Source organism: Protomyctophum bolini (genome assembly GCF_963924005.1).
Source record: "Protomyctophum bolini genome assembly, chromosome: 18".
Lineage (NCBI taxonomy): Eukaryota > Metazoa > Chordata > Actinopteri > Myctophiformes > Myctophidae > Protomyctophum > Protomyctophum bolini.
The window spans coordinates 15,128,433-15,150,123 of record NC_137879.1 but is presented as its reverse complement, the minus strand read 5'-3'; the positions used below and the strand labels follow the sequence as shown (position 1 = coordinate 15,150,123).

At 42.8% G+C, this 21,691-nt stretch overlaps 1 protein-coding gene across 2 annotated transcripts in view; it reads right to left on the bottom strand.

Moving 5' to 3' along the window:
* Positions 1–278: 278 nt before the first annotated feature.
* Positions 279–21,691, bottom strand: part of LOC308333292 (fatty acid synthase-like) — a 52,659-nt gene continuing 31,246 nt past the window's right edge. For both annotated transcript variants that reach the window (XM_080789593.1, XM_080789592.1), the window contains exons 30-43: positions 20,298–20,476; positions 19,457–19,576; positions 19,195–19,317; positions 18,587–18,810; positions 18,051–18,252; positions 17,313–17,464; positions 16,165–16,256; positions 13,735–14,129; positions 13,113–13,304; positions 12,479–12,697; positions 11,037–11,248; positions 9,539–9,637; positions 6,401–6,652; positions 279–2,734 (exon numbers count right to left, since the gene is read on the bottom strand). In XM_080789593.1, coding sequence (XP_080645719.1) covers positions 2,597–2,734; positions 6,401–6,652; positions 9,539–9,637; positions 11,037–11,248; positions 12,479–12,697; positions 13,113–13,304; positions 13,735–14,129; positions 16,165–16,256; positions 17,313–17,464; positions 18,051–18,252; positions 18,587–18,810; positions 19,195–19,317; positions 19,457–19,576; positions 20,298–20,476 — 2,599 coding nt within the window. In that variant the 3' untranslated portion in view covers positions 279–2,596. The remainder of the gene's footprint in view (positions 2,735–6,400; positions 6,653–9,538; positions 9,638–11,036; positions 11,249–12,478; positions 12,698–13,112; positions 13,305–13,734; positions 14,130–16,164; positions 16,257–17,312; positions 17,465–18,050; positions 18,253–18,586; positions 18,811–19,194; positions 19,318–19,456; positions 19,577–20,297; positions 20,477–21,691) is intronic.

The following is a 21,691-nucleotide window of genomic DNA, read 5'->3' as shown; positions in this document are numbered from 1 at the left end:
CCCTGGACATGACGCTAGTATGTCACAGGGACTTACCCCCAATCCAACCCTTGATGCTGAGTGCCAAGCAGGGAGGCATGTTTACCTGAAAATGAATCTTTGAAATGTTTCATAGTTTTAGAAATATACAGTATGTTGTTTTTCATGGTTTTCTCCAATAATTTTTTTTGTAAGTAGTTTTTCATGGTGAAACATTATGAAAATCATGTTTGAAAACATGAAAAACGACGTACAACACAATTTTCACAATAGAATAAAACAATAAAACAGTCATCAAATGTTAGTGATAGGCCTTTATTTAATTTTTGTTGACTAGTAACAATAAATACTGGAAAAAAATTACAACTTGAGGAGCACACACTGTCACTTTCCTCCTCCTTTTCACTGCAACCAATCACCACACTTTAAGTGGAGCACCTGACCCTTCATAGACCTGATCAGAGGTCTCAGAGGTCAGCATAACTGTCTGGGATTCTACCAGTGACTGTGGAGGACGACCAGGGGCTCAGGAAAAGGTCATTGGAGTTCAAAAACGGCTGTGGCAGATGCTGCCTCATGCCACAGTGAATCCTAACGACGCACCTTAAGCAAAGGGGATTGTAAAATCTGACCCAGGATCAGGAATAAAGCCTTCCGACTGGAAAAACGTCACACAAAAGTACAAAGCTGAGCTAAAAGCAATAGTTGAGGTTATCAGTGGCTGCTGTTGTCACTCATGTGTCAGCGTATGTGCCTGCTTGGTGTGGGGAACAATCTGACAGGAACGCATTTTGAATTTAAAACTGAAAAATTGTAAAATAAAAAAAATTGTAAAATGAAAAATTGTAAAAATGAATTTTTTAAATAGTTGCACCCAAATTAACAAAAAAAAATGAAGAAAAAAATTGTGTTGCAGTACTAATACCTTCTCCCACAGACCGGAGAAACCTGAATCTTGTCTTTTTGCGCGACGCTTTTCCATCTGAACGGGCCGTCTTACACCTCCCTGCTCCGCAGCAGGAAGGCCAACCGCTCAGTGTTTCCACACACACACACACACACACACACACGCAATAGAAACCCATCTACTTATTCACAACCTAAAGCGCTCATGGGGCAAGCTTTAATGTTCTGTGAGATATTTACTACAGCACCTACCAGACCTATAGCAGGGACAATATTATTAACGTGGCACTATCCAAATACTGTACCCTTGCTCTATGTTCCACCCAAAACTCAGACAAGACTGTTTTGAACTGTGCTGCATCAATGGCAGTAATATTCAAAACATTTCATCACGTTAGTCTCATAAACGATACAAGATCATAGCATACGATCTGTCATGCTCCAAGTGTAAATTCAGGAATGTTTAACACTCTTTGATATCGATGATAAAAAACAAATAGCTGTTAAATTTGTTGAATTAGTAAATCCCCTGTGGTTATATGCATTTTAATTTTAAATGACAGCAAATTAAGTGTGACCAATTCTTACGTTTAGCCATTAACCAAGGTGCTTGTACATATCTTCAATTTGTAGGATGATTAGAGACTATTTAAGTCTTATTCTTGGGACATTATGTTTTGAGAAGTAAATAATATCTAAAACAATATATTTGGGCCATATACTCCTTATTCATCTCATTGCTGCAAGGCAACAAAGAATGTAAATACAAAAAAAAAGGATCATGTCATGACCAAAATGGTAAACACATCACTGGATAGCCAAAATAAACATAAAAAGGAAGACAAACCAAATGTCAATTACTTGCATTTTAGTGTAGTTCTATTAAAGATTAATCTTCCCTAACAGCTCAAGAGCAACAGCTCTGTTAAGCTACTGTACATACAGGTGTGACCAGATGTCTGCATCATTAGGGTTTTATTATAGGGTTTGGCATGGGCTAGGCTAGGGGCCGGGCATGAAACATGCACAATGCACATACAGTCACACTTGTAAAAGAAACGAATGCAGAAGACCCGAATCCCCCTCACGTGCATTTGTTAAGGTGCATCGTTTAATTTTCTACAGTGGCTATGCACCCTTTAGCAGACAGGCAACCCTGGTTGGAAGTAAATGTTAACCGCTACAGGGATTTGTCTAGGAACTGATCTGCTGACATGACATCCACGCTAGCATCTCATGCTAGGCTAAGGAAGTGTGGTTCTTTTTTCCAGTTGTTTTTAGTTGGTATGTGTACAGGTGAGAGACAAACTCAATAACGTCACACTAAAATTCAATATAAGATAGAAAGAATAATAAAAAAAAGGTTGGTAACATAATGCGAAACCTTATTAAGCATATTACTGCACATGGTTTGTTCCCATGTGAACATACGCTGTGGCAAAGCAAAGAGCTTTGATAGGCTGGGGGTCCATTTGGGATTTGGTGCAACAGGGACAAGGAATAAGGTGCATTTGGGGTGTAAGGTCCAATCAGGGCTGTGCAACAGCACAGAATCTATACAGATAGAAACATATTGTGCAAAATACATGGGATTCTCAATGTAAAACGTGCACCCACATTCCATGGCTATTCTACGCAACAAAGTTCTATCCGAAACATTCTGAACTGCTGAGTCCATTTCGAGGATGCCTGGCGAGGGGGCGGGGTGCGACTAGCCTTCCCTTGCAGTGACACGTGGCTCAGCCAATGAGCTATGGATGATGCTGCTGATTGACTCCACCCCCTTTCCCTCCAAGAAGGTGCGGTGGTCTCCCTCGATGATGTGGACGGACACCTTGCCATCACACACCTGGGGAAATAAAGACAGGCTTGTCAGATGGGACATAAATGTCCTCATTCACAATGGCGTTTACGCTCAGCAACAGCAGCATGCTGCTGCTGAACCGAGTCCAATCTGGGTGAAATTCACATTGGAAAAAAACGGCACGTGAGCCCGGCCCGGCCCCGACTACATGCCTGTCTGACAGACAGACAGCAGTCACTAGGGCTAATTAGCCCTATATAAAAATAGAAGACTACATTAGCCTATACTGAATGAATGGCATCAGCGTGTTTGAAAGTCGGCCAGTCATATCATAGTTTTAAGCCAGCTCACCTCCACTCGTGCTTGTTCACAAACATGACAGACAGACAGCCTTTCTTGGCTGTTGATGATTATTATTACCACTGTAACTCGCTGATCAGCATATGTTGACAGAGACACAGCCAATTAAAGTTTCACGTAGGCCTAATGCCTTTGCTGCAAGCACCTATATCTGTCTCCATTTGCGTCGTGGTATTAATTTATGATAATGTATATTGATCACATGGATGCCACATACAGAATAGTTTAACTCTTACCATTTGGTGAGGAAACCAGCTGCGCAAATTGAGCCGTGGGGAATGTAGGAATGCAGGGCCACCTCAATTAAACTCACTGGATTATAATTTCTTCAGACAAGAGGATCCCAGGCCTACGAGGTAGGCCTATAATTATTCACTTATGAATGTATACTGTTCTTTATCGCAAACAGACAGTGTCTTGAGGGCCCATGCCCCCCCTCTCGACTTAATTCCCTGCATGGATCAATGCAGGTTGCATTGACATATATCCGATATTTTTATCAGAGCTGCATTATGCAGCTCTGATAAAAGAATATCGGATATATGTTTTACCTCTGCAAAGGTGTAAGTGAGCACCCGCCTTGGTCCCGAACTTAAATAAATAAATAATGATATTGCTGCAGCGGCGCACACGTTCACCGTTGATCAGTTTGTACATATGTGACACAGGCCAGCACTTTGGTCCTCAACTCGCCAGAATGAAATGGTTGAAATGGTCGAAATAAAATCGTTTTTTTTTTTTATGTGATTTTCTTTTTTTTTCATATTAACACAGTTTGGATGTTGAAGAAGGTTTTTATTCCAACAGATTGTTCATTTGGGCAAATTAAACGTATACATTTATATGTCAAAGTAGGCTTGTTTTTTAACAATGTTTTGGGGCCAGGGAAGCGCAGTTCTGAGATTTGCATGTTGTTTTCGATTGGTCCTGGGATCTCTTTGTCCTGAGGTTTCACGCTCTGGTCACCGCCCATTAGCGTGCTTCTGTGTTTGTAAACATGGCTATAGTATGGAGGAGCTTTTGGGTTATACTTTACAGGAAAATAAACAAAACCACGTAGCTACTCAAATACGCTTCCCAGCCTGGAGAATAGACTTCCACCATCACACAACAACAGGCTAACAGCTAGCTAGCCTAGTTAGCTAGCTGTCTGTGTGTCGTGTCGTGTGTTAACAGAGGGACATTGTCTTAACTGCTGAGATGTTGTCATAAGCATCTAAACACATGTTTTCACTCCTAAAATGTATTAAACTAATAATACATGTGAAACGTTGCCCGTTAGTATTGCTTCATAGCCATGGAAGAGTGTTGCGCGTTGCTTCTTTTTTTTCTCCTCCACACGCAAAGAGCCATAATCACTCGTCTTTTCTTTAAATCATAACTCGCTCATTTTTTGCTCATTTAAAAAAATTAAAAATACTATATAAACTACGAAATTCGGGCTTTCATTTGGTATATAGATCGTTTGTGTATGCCGTCTCTACGAAACGTTATCAAGTGAAAAGGAAATGTCGGGAAAGCGTTTTGTGTAAACGTTTGTCGTCAAAATGTGGCCGTTAGTACTGTTAATTCAACATCCGGTGAGGGGAGGATACGGATTGTGTATGGAAATCAGCGCATACAGTGGGTGGGCTTTAGACCGGATGTAAGCCTTGCACACTAAATAGAAACCATGCAGGCATGTGAACGGATGTTTATTAAAAATAGCAAATCTACAAGCGCACAACGCATCATAGCCTGATGCGTCGGTTTTATTTATCTAAAATACTGGGTCAATTGTCTGACTTTGATTAGTAGACCTGCATAAAATGGTGTAGCCTACTGCAGCTATTTACAACACAATGTAAAAGCACTGGTCTAAAACTACATAGCCTATATCCATTGAAAACTCAGTTAGCCTACTAGTTACTTTTTAGATTGTATTATTACAAAACATACACTAAACAACTTCAGTCCTACATTTCTTTACTAAAAGTAAAACAGTGTGTCCACTCAACTGTCATTGACAGGTAACCTAGTGGGGAGTGGTTAGTGGGTGGGGGAGTGATTATGCAAGACATTAGGGGTGTGGACAAGCATCTATTGTCACACCCATTCCAGAGGTGCTAAAATCTGAAGAATCTTTGAAGGGAAATTTCTCTACTTTGCATCTGAATCTGTTATCTGTTTCAACAAGTTTTAGATGGTCATATCTCCTTCAATTATTGTCCAATTTCATTGAATGATACATCATATGAAAGCTTACATTCTGTACTTTAATAATCTGTAATAATATGTAATCTGTAAAAATCGAGTTGAGGACCAAAGTGCTGGCCTGTGTCACATATATAGTAGCCTACAGTGGTCAGTTTGTACATATATAGTAGCCTACAGTGGTAGGTCAAGTATACAATGGTGCAAAAACGATATAGGCTAACATAAAAGCCCTAACTTATGAGGGCTTGTTTGTGGTCCTGCTCCTACATGTGTAGAATTATTAAATTAATAGAGTGCGGGCTATATTCATATACATGTTGGGCAGCAGCAGTGCCAGTCCGCAATGCTTTAAACTCTTCCCACTCCACTATGTCGGAACTAAAACCTTAGTACCCGTAAAAAGTCGGTGGCCGGTGCCTAGGCTGTGAGGTACGGCATCGCACACGAGCAACCATGCTGCTCCAGCACCCGGAAAACAAACACAAGCACAGTTTGCTATCTGAAACGGAGAAGACGAAACTATTTGTGTCAGGTTTTCTCTAGTTAACTCCTGTCCTCCAACCGCCCTCCTCCCAGGCTCCCAGCAGAAAGCAGCATGGAATCCTCCCCCTTTTGAGTAAGGTCGCGCTGTGATTGGCCACAATGGCCAGTAGCCACTTTGAGTGGCAGTTGGTGGAAAATGCTCTCGCCACAGAATTTACTTTCTGGCCATAATAATCATTCTAGGCGGCCCCGGCTGTTGGTACGCAGAAGCGCATTTTTAATTTTGACGACGCATGCGCGGTGGCGCACCACTTATGTGCAGCCCTGTATATAGAGGATTTCTTATGGACGCAGCCAGTAGGCCAAGGAACACAATCCCTGAGATGTTCGTAATGTGTACATGCTCCTGTGTCTGCGTAAACATATACATATATATAAAATATGTGTGCATTGTATACAACAGTCCAAAACGTTTTAGCTCGAGACCCAAAAGAGAAGTCTGATGTCTCCCTGTGACCCAAACTAGTGAAAAAAGTAGGTCTACTTAAACGGTTATTTATTTCGGCTATTTTCAGTGCGTGACAAAAGCATGCTTTCGTGGTGGGTTCTATGGTGGGTTCTATGGAATCCAAATAACTGAAATCTGAGAACTTCAATCCATACAGTACGTACTTCACTCAGTTTGTAGTCGGCTCCCAGGTTGTCTCCGTAGTCGCTGCTGGTCTTGGCGCGCAGCAGTGTGACATTCCCGCGGTACTTGTCCGTGGGCACGTAGCCGTCGGCGGCCTTCAGCTTGGGGTAGAAGGTGGAGGCGGCGAAGCGCAGCAGCTCCCGGCTCACGTTCTTGTGGCTGGAGGTGATGAGGTCCACCGCCACCTTGACGCGGGCGTCCAGGTCAGCCAGCGGCAGCAGAGTCTCCACCAGCTGAACCAACGAGAGAGACAGATGGTCTGAGATAGTGAGGATCGAGCTGTTAATGATTAGTAGGACCAATGAGAGAGACCAGATGGTCTGAGGTAGTGAGGATCAGGCTGTTAATGTGATGATTATTTTAATAAGGAAAGAAACACAGAGGGGCCCATAGAGTATATACAAATCATCCACGCTATTTGTTGCATTCAAAAGTGATATATGTGTTTTCATAAATGTGTTATTAGCTGTCATTGCACATGCATCCATGTACCACACGAGCCACATGTCTGTTAAACACATTCTTTATGCTCTCAAGTGTTTTGCCAAGTCCCGGAAAAGACTCGCTGTGATTGGCCAGTACAGTCACTTTGATTGGCAGTTGTGCCGAACGCTCACCCCAAAACATGAAGGCATGCATGCATTAATGTGTGTATTAATGGACCACTTCACCACTTTTCAACCTATCTTCATATAATTGGTCCTCACTAATGTTCATGATAAAATGCCACCAATTATTTCTATTCTGTCTGTGTCTCATGGGAGAGCTGTCGGCAGTTCAGAAACCCGTCCACCAGTGACATCATCGATGGGTTATCCAAGCTAATAGAAACGTCAGACTTTCTATTCCTGAAAACTTGGAAACGGCGTGCCATAGTATGCCGTACGATATGGGCTATAGCCCACGGTCCAAAATGATGAGAAACGAGGCTAACTTTTTTTTTCAAAATTTCAAAAAACATGGGCTATAACCCATCGTTTTTTTCATTTTTTTCAAATCCTCAAAAATGATGAAAAACGGCGTGCCATAGTATGCCGTACGATATGGGCTATAGCCCACGGTCCAAAATGATGAGAAACGAGGCTAACTTTTTTTTCCAAAATTTCAAAAAACATGGGCTATAACCCATCGTTTTTTTCATTTTTTCATTTTTGTCAAATCCTCAAAAATTATGAAAAACGGCGTGCCATAGTATGCCGTACGATATGGGCTATAGCCCACGGTCCAAAATGATGAGAAACGAGGCTAACTTTTTTTTTCAAAATTTCAAAAAACATGGGCTATAACTAGGGCTGCGAATCTTTAGGTGTCCCACGATTCGATTCGATTCCGATTCTTGGGGTGACGATTCGATTCAAAAACGATCTTTTCGATTTTTCCGATTCTCGATTCAAAAAAGTTTTTTTTCGATTCTAAAGCAGTTTATTTTATTTGATTAAAAACAATTAAATAGAATTTTAGCATGATCTACTCCAGTCTTCTGGCATGAAAGCAGAGTACATTTAGTAAAAAGCTTGTATAATTGTAAAGGTTTTATCAACTGAATGATTTAAACACACAAAGGTTAAATCCAAGAGTAAGAACATGTCATGTATTTAGCTTGCACAAATTTGAACCAGTACAAAAGTTACAAAATCTCTTCTCACTCAATACCAGAACAATACATTAGTATTAAAACAGGTGTAAAATAAATACAATTGGCAGGCTTAGCTTAGCTGGTAGTAAATGCACTATGCAGAAACCCAGGCCATAATGCATTGCATGCACAGGTACATTTGTGGGAAAAAAAAAAAAAAAAAAAAGTTTTTTTTTTTTTTTTTGAAAAATTGATTTTTGGAAAATGAGAATCGATTCTGAATCGGACAGCATTAGAATCGCGATTCTAACTCGAATCGATTTTTTTTGACAGGCCTAGCTATAACCCATCGTTTTTTTTCATTTTTTCAAATCCTCAAAAATTATGAAAAACGGCGTGCCATAGTATGCCGTACGATATGGGCTATAGCCCACGGTCCAAAATGATGAGAAACGAGGCTAACTTTTTTTTTCAAAATTTCAAAAAACATGGGCTATAACCCATCGTTTTTTTCATTTTTTTCAAATCCTCAAAAATGATGAAAAACGGCGTGCCATAGTATGCCGTACGATATGGGCTATAGCCCACGGTCCAAAATGATGAGAAACGAGGCTAACTTTTTTTTTCAAAATTTCAAAAAACATGGGCTATAACCCATCGTTTTTTTCATTTTTGTCAAATCCTCAAAAATGATGAAAAACGGCGTGCCATAGTATGCCGTACGATATGGGCTATAGCCCACGGTCCAAAATGATGAGAAACGAGGCTAACTTTTTTTTTTCAAAATTTCAAAAAACATGGGCTATAACCCATCGTTTTTTTTCATTTTTTCATTTTTTTCAAATCCTCAAAAATGATGAAAAACGGCGTGCCATAGTATGCCGTACGATATGGGCTATAGCCCACGATCCAAAATGATGAGAAACGAGGCTAACTTTTTTTTTTTTAATTTAAAAAAACATGGGCTATAACCCATCGTTTTTTTCATTTTTTTCAAATCCTCAAAAATGATGAAAAACGGCGTGCCATAGTATGCCGTACGATATGGGCTATAGCCCACGGTCCAAAATGATGAGAAACGAGGCAAACTTTTTTTTTCAAAATTTCAAAAAACATGGGCTATAACCCATCGTTTTTTTAATTTTTTAATTTTTGTCAAATCCTCAAAAATGATGAAAAACGGCGTGCCATAGTATGCCGTACGATATGGGCTATAGCCCACAGCCCTTCTATGAGAGACAGACTAGTAGAAATAAATGGTGGTATATTATCATGAACATTAGTTAGGACCAATTAAATGAAGATAGGTTGAAAAGTGGTGAAGTGGTCCTTCAATATTCAATTCAGAATCAATAATAACCCTGAAGTTATTTACTGTAGAGTTACTTTTTACAGTCAGGTTAATAATTCTTATTATTGATTCTACTTATTGATTCTCTCTGCCCACTAGAAGTTCACCAATCATGAGAACTTGTGAAGCTCCAGAGGAAAGCAGGGAGAGGAGAGGAATGAAGAAGTTTAGAAGAGGAGGTGAAGGACATACCTTGCTGTACTCCATTCCAGTGAACTGCTGGATGAAGGCACACAGAGCCTCAGTCTCAGCCTCCGACTCTTTGCCTGGAGTCAGCTTGGCCCGGTAGCTCTGGCACACAAAATACTACAGTTAACTCAATAGTTAAAACAACACACAGTTTAACGTACGTTAATGCTCAGTGGGATCTGGCAGTTCTGGCAAACGCTAGCAGGTGTCTGTCTGCCTGCTGCTCAAGAATAAAATAAACTCCAACTCAGTTCAAGCAGGCAGAATGGTGGGCTCACGGCTGATGGGGGCTGACCCACTTCCATGATGGGTAGTTATGCTCCTCTGACTACTACTTATGGTAGTACATGATTGCTGTGTTCATTCATTGGCTGCCCAGTGTTTTGTGATTACTGTACAGCTGTCGGTACACTGTACACTGTGGCACGCATTTGCTGGCGCAGTCAGTGTACAGTTGGAGCAACTGTGTGATGAGCGCAAGGGATGAATTAAAGGGACACTTCACCCCTTTTGCAACCAGATCTTATTTTGATGCTAAAATTTGTCATGAAAATGTGGTCCACTTCCTTCCTGGACTACAAGACCCCCCTCTCCTAGACTACATTATCTTTCTGGCCTTAGGGTTGCAGTTTCTTCCAGCTGTGAAATGTCCCTTTAAAGGGAAGGGATTCAGGGAAGAGATTCACTTAAAAAAAAGCACACCCGTGTGAACTGAGTGGTGCAATCCCCCCTCCCCCCCCCTACCTCTCTCTATCTCTCTCTCATTAGCAGGCAGCAAGCACATCACTATCTCACTCTGTTTCTGGCGCCCCTACAGGTACTAATAAGTCACATACTCGTGCTCATGACGGCCACATAGATACGCACGGACATTGCTGGTTGTAGGAGTGGTTGCACCACTCAAAAAAAAAACTTGTCATTTTATGGTCTACTCAAACAAGATGTTTGGGAGCATAAAGACAGTGTGCAGATATATAGCCTGAAATTACACCCTCAAAGCCATTAGTAATTTGTGAGTCAATTAAAGAGATGAGCCAATCTTCCCGGCACCTAGGCTCCAATGTAGCCTGGCGGCGCGTTGTGGGTTCGAGTCTGAATGCCTACGGCCTTTGCTGCACTCACTCACACCTCTCTCCTCGTTTCCTGTCTAACTCCACTATCAATAAAGGCCAAAAAGGCCCCCAAAACAGGGAAAACAGCAGCTGCAGCCATGTCTAGTGATCAAGTTCACTGTAAACTAAACAACTAAATGATGTAAAACTAGAAATTGTTTTACAGCAATAGAAACGAGAAGGTGACAGTTGGGGTCAAAGACAGAAGCAGAGCTTGCATAGTTTACTGGACACAGCAGAGGTTGAACCATGTACAATTTAAACATTGGCAGCTGGAAGTTGGTAATTGGCACCTCGGTGTATAAAGTGACCTGTAAAAAGGTCAATGTTTGACGCGCATGTGAATGGAAAGTCTGCACATCAGCATTCGCATGCTCCCCCCCTCTCACCTGCGTGTACGCGGCCACATACGAGTGCGAGCCGTCAAACAGGAAGAGGTATTCCACGGGTCGCTTCTGGGCCTGCAGCTGAGAGGACATCTCAAATGCCACACAGGCCCCGAAGGAGTAGCCGGCGATCCGGTAGGGTCCCTCAGGCTGCACCTGCTTGACACAGTCCACATAGTAGGCTGCTAGGGACTGGATGCTGTCCAAAGGAGCGGCTGCATGGAGAGCATACACATAGACACATTGGAGGGTTTTTTGGTGGGGGGTTGAAAGCAGTTGTCATTTTAAAGATAGAGTGCCGTGATTGTTGTATGTTTTGTATGTGTCTATGGAGTTAACATTACTCTAATAGACCCCCAAGTGTGGTTAGAATAGGGTATTCAATTATGTCTTCCCTGTGTATTTTTGGTTTCTTCCTGAAAGCCTTTGAGTCAAAAGTCCTAGTTGAAATACACCACTTTAGTATTTTTGGATACTTGACTATACTTTGACTCAAGCACTGGGGGTTGAGTACTTGACCCCAGTTATGAATGATGAAAGCGCATTTAGTCAGAACGCCAGTTTGTGTACAGTAGTTACATGAATGTGTGTGATTCAGATTCCTTTATTTGTGTATACAAACATAGGAATTTGTTTTGACATTAACATGAGTGCATTCAATAATTTTTTTCACAAATACCAACAGACACAAGACACACATGCAGGGAAAATAAATATAAAGTGCAGAGTTATATTTCATAGTGCATCAATGTTGCCGGTGTCTAAAGTGGCGGTGTCACTAGGGGGCAGGGGTGGAAGGGAAGCCAGAGACATTGAGCAGCCGGGCAGCTGAGGGGAAAAAACTTTGTCTCCCAGAGGGGAGCAGGGTGAGGAGGCCGTGGCCAGGGTGGGAGGGGTCGGCCATGATTTTCCTTGCTCTCTTCAGCGCCCTGGAGTCGTGCAGGGACTTGAGGGAGGGCAGAGGACGGCCAATCACCCTCTCCACAGAGCGAATCACCCGCTGCAGCTTGGTGAGATTTTTAGCAGCTGCAGCGGGGAACCAGGTGATGATGGAGTGTGTGAGGACAGCCTCTGCTGGGCCTTCTTCAGGAGGGCCATGATGTGGACCATGTGTGCAGGGTGGGAAGTACTTTACTCAAGTACTGTACTTAAGTTAAGTACAATCTTGAGGTACTTTTAGATTACTGTAGTTTTTTCCAAATTTCTGTACTGTTTTCTACTCCACTACATCTCAGAGACATGAAAATAGACAATCTCGTAGATCTGCTATTTTCAAAAGATTTTTTATAGATTTGATACATTCTGTATAACGAGTATGTGGTACTTAAAGTACTTTTTGATACCAATACTTTTGTACTACTCACTCAAGTCCAATTTGAATTCCGGAATTTACTCGTAACAGAGCATTTCTACATTGCAGCGTCGATACTTGTAACGTAACCGACCTTTGGTGCACTGCAGGCCGTAGCAGGGCACGCTGAGCTTGGAGGCGAGGGTCTTGAAGGCGGAGAGGGAGCCCTCTATGGGGTGGACCAGGAACAGCGGCCTCTCCTGGCTCTGCACCTGGTTGAGCGGCGCCACTGTGGGGCCGTCGGGGTTCACCAGCAGCAGGTCCAGGTCAGACTGCAGCAGCGTGTGGACCGAGCTCTTCTTCACAGCAGAATCTGAGGTTTAAACATGGATAAAAGCAAAAATGTAATCTCACGACTGTAAAAGAAAATGTTGCTAGGCCATAATTCAGTGAAATTCACATCATTTTGTGAAACAGCATGAAAGGAGCCACCAAACACTAAGCGGCGTGTGTCCTACAAACATATATAGCCATATATAAGTTTACATATATAGCCATATGGCTAACCAGTTGAAGAAATTGCAGATTGAGGTGTTAACAATTGCGGTTATGAAATATTTGAGATCATTAGAGCTTTCTTGAAGACTGAAATAACTAATAACCGAAAATGGGCCATCTACAAGCTTCGTTGCGACGTTAAGACAACTAAATACCATATGATTAATTTTGACGAGCCTTGACATCGTCGTAAATGGTCTGATTCTACACTCAAGTCATGGCGGATATACCTTCAGATCCTGCCGGCTTGCTGGTGGACAGCTCTCGGAGCTTGTTGATGGTGAGCTGTCGGATCTCTCTCATGGCCATGACGATGTCGTAGTCACGCTCCAGCGTCTGTCGCACCTCCACGCCCATCAGGGAGTCCAGTCCCAGGTCGGCCAGCGACGCGTCGGCATTCAGGCTGCTCACGTCGCGCACGCCTGCGGGACGGATGAAAACGGGGATTGCGGAGATGAGCGGCATGGCACGATCCAATATTTACTCTGTAAATAAGTAACTAAGTGACATCTGTGTCATCATGGCAAATGACAAATCAAACAAAAGTATTTGCACACTTGAGGCTCTGTCAGACTCTACAGCACGTAACCGCAATGTCCGAAGATTCAATGAAATACAATAAAGAAACAAAAAGGTCTACGTGTTAATCAGCGGTGGGAAGTAACAAAGTAAATTTGCTTAAGTACTGCACTTAATATTTTGAGGCATTTGTCCAATTTCCAATAGTTTTACTTCTACTCCACTACATCTAAGAGCCTTCCGCTATGCTTCGCAAGGAATCACGGGGGAAAGCTTTTCCCCCTCTCGAGAACACCAGAGCCAGAACCTTTATAGGTCTATAGTGCTCTTTACCCAGAATATGAGCCACGGCCTCCACCAGGTCTCTCTGCCCGCTGCCCTCGCTCTTCACAACGCTCCTCTCGGCCAGCACGAAGCTGGACATGACGGGCCGCCGCTGGCACAGGAAGCGGTCCAGCACTTCCAGGCAGGAGGCGATGCGCTGGGGCAGCGTGCCGCCGATCACCGCGTCGTTGCCGCCCATGGTCTCCAGGACCACGCCCACGTCACCGATGGCGCCCCACTGCACGGCCAGGCCGGCCAGGCCGTCGTGGCGCCGCCGCTCGCACACACGCTCCATGGCCGAGTTGGCGTAGCCGTAGTTGCTCTGGCCGGCGTTGCCGCGGCCGCAGCTCACCGACGAGAAGGCCACGAAGTAGCTGAGGTCCGGACACAACCTCCTGGTCACTCTGGAGAGGAGAGGGAGGAACGATTAAAGACACAACCTCCTGGTCACTCTGGAGAGGAGAGGGAGGAACGATTAAACACACAACCTCCTGGTCACTCTGGAGAGGAGAGGGAGGAACGATTAAAGACACAACCTCCTGGTCACTCTGGAGAGGAGAGGGAGGAACGATTAAAGACACAACCTCCTGGTCACTCTGGAGAGGAGAGGGAGGAACGATTAAAGACACAACCTCCTGGTCACTCTGGAGAGGAGAGGGAAGAACGATTAAAGACACAACCTCCTGGTCACTCTGGAGAGGAGAGGGAGGAACAATTAAAGACACAACCTCCTGGTCACTCTGGAGAGGAGAGGGAGGAAAGATTAAAGACACAACCTCCTGGTCACTCTGGAGAGGAGAGGGAGGAAAGATTAAAGACAACCTCCTGGTCACTCTGGAGAGGAGAGGGAGGAAAGATTAATAAAGACGGTGTTGGAAAAAGTACTTGCACGTTTTACTGAATACGCCGTCACAGGTAAAAGTCCGGAATTCAAACTTTTACTTTACTACTAAAAGTACAAAGGTATTGGCATCACAATGTACTTAAAGTACCAAAAGTACCAAGTTCTCATTGTGCAGAATGTCCCATTTCAAGTTCTGCATGTGACGCAAATGAGCTTGTAGATCGGCTAATGTATGTGTTGTAATAATAATCAAAACCTACAAAGTAACGAGTAACAACATTTGACATACTCAAGTAAGTACAAATTAGATTTTTTAAACCGATACCGATAGATAATTTCCTGCTTCTCAAGACCGATACTAAAAACCGATAATAAATATACACATAAAAGACATACTAGTGAGTAACAGTGTCAGCAGATAAAACAAATCATTTAACAGAACTGCAAGCATATGAAAATATATAAAATAAAGAATATATATAATATATTATAGGCGCTATTGATAATGTTATCAGATTTAATCGGGATGATGTCATAATTCCTGATATCGAGCCGATAAGTATTGGGATCGATAATTATTGTGCATTCCTAGTACAAATACCTCAACATTGCACTTACCTGTAAGTACAGAACTAAAGTAAATGTACTTAAGTTACTTTCCACCACTGGAAAAAGATAGATAAACATAATTTAGAATGCATGCAGTCATGCACATAAACTCTTCCCAATCTGATTTAAGAATGAACAAACAACAGGCACATTGGCGTTAATTAGATTATGTGTGTTGTTGTGATAACAGTGAAGACAAGCTGTTTGTGCAGACCGGAAGGATTGGGAAACAGCTTAGAGTAGACAAACATGAAGGTTTCCATATAATTTTAACAACGTAAGCCCTTTACACTCGTGTGGCATACAGTATAGCCAATTGTCATTGTGACACGATCGTGACGATGGTACGCCGTTCTCCCGAAATCCAAGGATTTTTTGAAATCCAACTTCAACCACTGGTGGAGCCTTCCCCTCCTTCCTCCCCCCTCTCTCACTGCTAAACTGTAAATATCATGTACCTTTTATTTTCTTTTGTTATTTTTCTTTTGTCCTTATATTATATTATATATATATATATATATTTTTTTATATATATATATTTTATCCCACGATTTTGTAACCCATTTTTCACCCCTGTGTCAATCATCTAATGTGATTCTGGGCTCTACACCCTCCACCAACCTGGCAACCTAGTCCCCATATACTGTATGGGGGACGAGGGGAGAGCAACGGACTTGAACTCATGCTTCCTTCTTGCCCGAGTGTCCAAGTTGCTCCTTTACACCTGACAGGGGGGAGTTTCCCTGGTTGGACGTAGCGCGTGGAAGGAACACGTTATTCCAACCAGTTCCTTTCCCCTCCTGTTATTATATTGTTCTTATAACATGTCCTGGGGATATATTTTGGGCCTACAGTAGGGCCTATACGTGGCCAAAATAGTGACGCCAGGTTGCATGTTATTAGACTACCATCCTTCATAATGCAACTGTTGGTCCCACTGGACTTCTGAACCAGCAGCGTGTAGATTTAGATGCAGCAGTTCTTACTTGTCCAGGTGAACGGTGCCGTCATATTTGGGTTTGTTGACATCGAGGAAGAGCTGAGGGGTCAGGTTCTCCAACATGCCATCTTTCAGCACCTAGTTTCACATTAATTGGAAAATTAAGTTAGAGGCAGTGGGAGGAGATTGCTCAGGGGGGAAAAAAAGGAAAAAAATATATACAGTACATATAGTTCTTTATATTATAATTCTTTGCGAGAACTAACAGTCGTGTAAAGCAACGGTTCAAGGACCAAAGCAAGCATGGATTAAAGGAAAAGTAGTTTGACCACTTCAAACACTGGTACTCTTAAAAGAACTAAGAATACAAAAATAGGCCATCTGCAAGCTACAGTGGGTCACACAGCTTGTTCTGTTTTCAGTGTGTGACACAGTTCCATACAGAAGACATGCTGGTGGAAAGTATAACTAGTACAAGTATATTTAGTACAATATTTAGTTATTTGCACTTTAGTATTTATATATAGTATTTCCAATTTCCAGTACTTTAACTTCTACTCTATTTTTTTTTCCTTTTCTCCACTACAATTATTTGAAAACTTTAGTTACTTTGTAGATTTTAATTATTACAACACATGCATTAACCACTTCTACAAGCTCACAATGTGTCGCATCGAGATGCATTTTGAGTTTGTAGAACTGCTTTCAAAATATTTTTATAATCGTAAAACTTGAAATGGGATATTCTGCATTATAATGAATGCTTTCACTTTAGTACATTTTGACGCCAATACTTTTGTACTTTTTCCTCAATTACATTTTTGACTTCCGGATTATTCTTTTTTTAACCCATTCTGACCGGGAACTCATTTTGGTGTCAGCATCATGTTATGCTTTAGCTATTGAAAAATAGCAGATCTACAAGCTCATAGCGCGCCAACCGAGTGGCGCGCTACGAGCTTGTAGGTCTGCTATTTTTGAAAAATCGAAAGAACGACTGACATTTTTTTTATCTGATCTCAGGTCAGAATGGGTTAATCAGACCAGTGTGTGTCCAGTGGAAACCTCGTATGAATCTGATCTCAGGTCAGAATGGGTTAAAAGGGTATTTTTATATTGCAGCATTGCTGCAATATAAAAATATTCCAGCGCTGTGCAAATGACTGATGAAACCAACGTAGTGACGACAGTTACCATGGCGAGGTGGAAGACACCTCCCACTGGTCCGAGGCCACAGGCCTCTTTGATGAGACGCTCCGCCCCCTCCATGGTGCTGACATCGCTGGTGGACACTAGCACCTGCACGCCTTGACTCTGCCACTCACACACACGCTTTGCCTGGTAACCTGGCAACCGGAACGAAGACACACACACACACCACACACACACACACACACACAAAATCAATAATGTTTAGAAGTTTCCATTGATTTTTGGCGTTGTTACAAGGCGTTGTTGTGAGGATTCACAGATTCGAGCAGACGCATCGGGAATAATGTTTAATATTTGACTACATCGATTCAGAGAAATCTGTGAAAGATTAATGTGGGATTCAGGGTATGGGTCACAACTGTTATGACACACATAACTTTAATGTTCTCTCTCTCTCTCTCTCTCTCTCTCTCTCTTATGAAGGCACACTGCACATTTCTCTCCCAAACAATTCAGTGCGACGTGCTAGGTTTACGTATACCATAATTATTCCTTGCGTGGCGATGGATGAAATGATTTGCAGGCGGTATACGCTTACATACGTATATAGCGTAGAACGGTAGAACAAACACACCACTGCTTGCATTGTAGACCAACGTCTCCTGCAGTTAGTCGTAGGGAGAGCACCGACAACAACGACGCATCTCCCCCAATATGTGTGATGTCAAGGCCGCGATATGAAGCAACGCAAGCTTTTGAGACACATAACATTTCGCTCACCGTTCCTGATTCCTGATCTGGAGGTGAGCACCAGTTTGCGGGCTCCCCTCTCGGTCAGCCAATGAGCGAGCTCCAGACCAAAGCCTCCCAGACCGCCGGTGATGATGTAGGAGTGGGAGGCGGGGCAGAAGGTGCGGCAGATCGCCGGGAGGGAGAGAGGTGTCTCTGCCTGGGTGGCTGCACCCGTCTCCTCCGAACGCACCTGAAGACCACGAAGGAAGGGAAAGTGACATCATGCAGACCTTGTATTTAATTAAATACATAAGTAAATATGAAGTCAGAAAAAATTGGCCGCTGTGTGAATACAGTCAATGTCACAGTTTTTGTGATAGTTTTAGTCGACAAACACTGCTTTAGTTTGTAAAGCAGTAAAAGATGCAGTCTACCAGTCAATGTTGGAGCAGCTATACATGCATCATTGCATCGTCATGTCGCCAGCTTCCATTGACATTGAACGGTAGACTGCGTCTTTGCGTCTGCCGTGTGAATGCAACTTTACTGTAAATCCCTCAAACTGAGGAGGGAGTTGGACTAACCTGAAGGAGGACCTTGCCGATGTGTTTGCCCTGGGCCATGTATCTGAAAGCATCCTCCACCTGGCCCCTCTCGAACACTGTGGTCTTCAGGGGCTGGACTACACCTCCCTCAATGCCCTCCTTCAGCAGCTGGGAGACTTCCTCCCACTCCCGGTTGCCCTCCTCAAACAGCGCGTCCAGCAGGATGCCGTGGAACGCCACGTTCTTCAGGAACAGAGCCATGCCTGGACAAGAGACACAGACGCCATTATTGCGGGTGGGTTTAAAATGATTACAGTACAGTGTGGCTCCTTAGAGGCGAGCATCCAAGTTTCTCACAACTAGACCGAATGTAATTAACTACCCAAATATTTTCACTTGTGTTTTATAAAGTATAGAAAGATAAAGTAGAGACTCTTCCTTTCACGATATCTGTTGTTTACATTGTCATATAGACCAAAGCATTCTGTGTCTTGAAAGATTAGTAAAAGTGCTAAAAATGGCTGCCAGTGTGGGCAGACTGTTCTAGAGAAGGATTCATTCATCATTCATTCATTTCATACTTTGGGAATTTAGGGTTTTATACTATATTTGTGTGGAATTTCGCGGTGATGATGTGTCACACTAACCCAGCGGCGAGTTGTTGGAGAGGTCATATTTTCCAATCTCCAGGAAGCGTCCATGTCTGGCCAGACAGCGCAAACTGGCCTGCAGTTTCTCTTCAGCCAGAGAGTTCAGTACCAGGTCCACACCTGGTCTCACACACACACACACACACACACACACACACACACACACACACACGTGATAAAAACCAACGGCAAAATGTTTTCAATGCCTAGTGTGGTGTTGAAAATGAATTGGTGAGGTTATTTCTTCAGGCAGCCTGACCTTTGCCCTCTGTGTGCAGCAGGATGTGCTGTTCAAAGGTGGCGTCTCTGGAGTTGGCAAAGGACTGGGCTGTGAGCTGAGGGAACCTGCCCTGCAAGTAGCTCCTCTTCTCTGTAGAGCCTGGGGACAATAATTAACACATTAAAGGACTGGGCTTTGAGCTGAGGGAACTTCAGGGAACCTACCTCTTCTCTGTAGACTCAGAGTCTGCATGGGGACAGTAATGAACAGTGCAGCTGAGGACCCTGAATGGCTATGCTTTATAGCCATGCTCTGATCAGGTTTCTTGGGACCAATCCCGATCCCAGATTTGTTTTCTCACAATCGACTGATACCGATCTTGTGCGTAATTGGAAAATGTGAATATTTCGAAAATTATTATGAGTGTGGAGGAAGGGGAGAATGTTTAGGCCTGTCACAAAGATGCAGAAACGATAGTATACTATATAAACGATTGACTTTTATACCACTTAAATGGTATAAAAGATCGGTTTCTCCAAGTCGGGTAAATTGCCAATCACCAATCAAGGCAACGGCTGATGATGATTGGAGCACCTCTAATAGCAGTGGTTCGCAAACTTTTTAGTTCGAGTTCCGGGACCCAGACGAGGAAAAATAGCAGATCTACAAGCACACAACGCATTTGCAAGCTTGTATCCTATCACAGCACTGTGAGGACCTCAATTGCATTTTGTTTCTTGTACCCCAAAAAAAATTCGTCTCGACGATTACATACAGTCTGACTGACTACTTTTAGTTCATGGCTTGGCTGGCATGGAAGTAATTTATTTGAAAACAGGACAGTGTGTCCAGTGCAGGTGTAACGTAGTGTACTACTAACCTACTGTCGTGAAGACCTTGCACTTTTTGCTGAGTGCGATAGCGATGGCTGCCTGGCCGACGCCCCCTGACCCTGAGTGGATGAGCACACTCTCTCCTGGGCGGAGCCTGCCGCGCACTACCAGAGAGTAGTAGGCTGTAGCGTAGACCACTGGCACTGATGCAGCCTGTTCCAGAGTCCTGCATGGGGAAACGGACACCATTTACAATTTAGGCATTTAGCAGACACTCTTAATCCAGAGTGATTTACAGTAAGCAAGCAACAACACATGGTAATACATCAAATACATACAAAAATAGTCATCAAGAATCATACGGAAGCTAATAACCTAGCATCTAACAGTAGAAAATCTGTACAGTAAAGCTATGAGTATACATTAGAGTGCAATGTCTACATAAAATGCTATCTACGTTTAGCCTTTGCATAGGCCTGTGAGGTCGCCGAGGCTAGTGCAAGTGCCACGGGCTAAGATGGAGTCTGAAGAGGTGGGTCTTCAGACTATGGCAAACGTACACATAGATACAACAATATAAGTTACATGGCAATCTGCCCATTATATTTTGAGATATCTTGTGTGAAAGTGTATTTTTAGGCCCCCAAAAAGGTGTTCATCGGCCATGGGAGCCTGATGGTGCAGAGCAATTTCAACGTGCAGATATACGTACAGTATGTTGGTATAGAAAGATGTAAGCCATTTGCTTGTCCATAGAGGCCAATGTAAGTGTTATTTAGACAGATGGTACGTTTGATCTGCTATCCTTGCTTTGCATCATGCAATAGTGTTTTTGCATTATTTTTACTTGAGCATTTACCCTGGTGATTGTAAACTAACAGCATCTACATTTTCAACCTACCGGTAGCTACAATTCACCCAACAATAACATGCGGACACCTTGGTCAATGCTTTCAAGCTAGACTATTGTTCTCTCTTCTTCGGTTTACCATCAACATCAAGTACTAACTAGGAAAAGGACATTTCACACCAGCACACAAAGCACTACACTGGCTGCCGAGACGGTAACAAGAAGACTCACCCCGTTTCTGTTTTCCTCCCAGAATTTTCTCCAGTGAGGGGTGGGAGAGGCTGGACAGCAGACGGCTGGATTTTGAATTTCTCTAATTATAAACTTTCATGACAGCAGACAGCCTAAGTACAAATATAATTTATGAAAAGCTTCTACAGTGAAGTCTGTTCACAGAAGTTGTTGTAGGATATGTGGGGATTATCTGACGAGGTACCATTTGAGGGGGCAAAACCTTACATATACTAAATAATACTAAATTGTTTATAGGGTCAATATAAGTAATATAATATAGCCTTTCCACAGGAGTATCTTATTATATATTTTTCCAAAAAGAATACAAACAGCAAATAGCATATTACAAAGTTATCC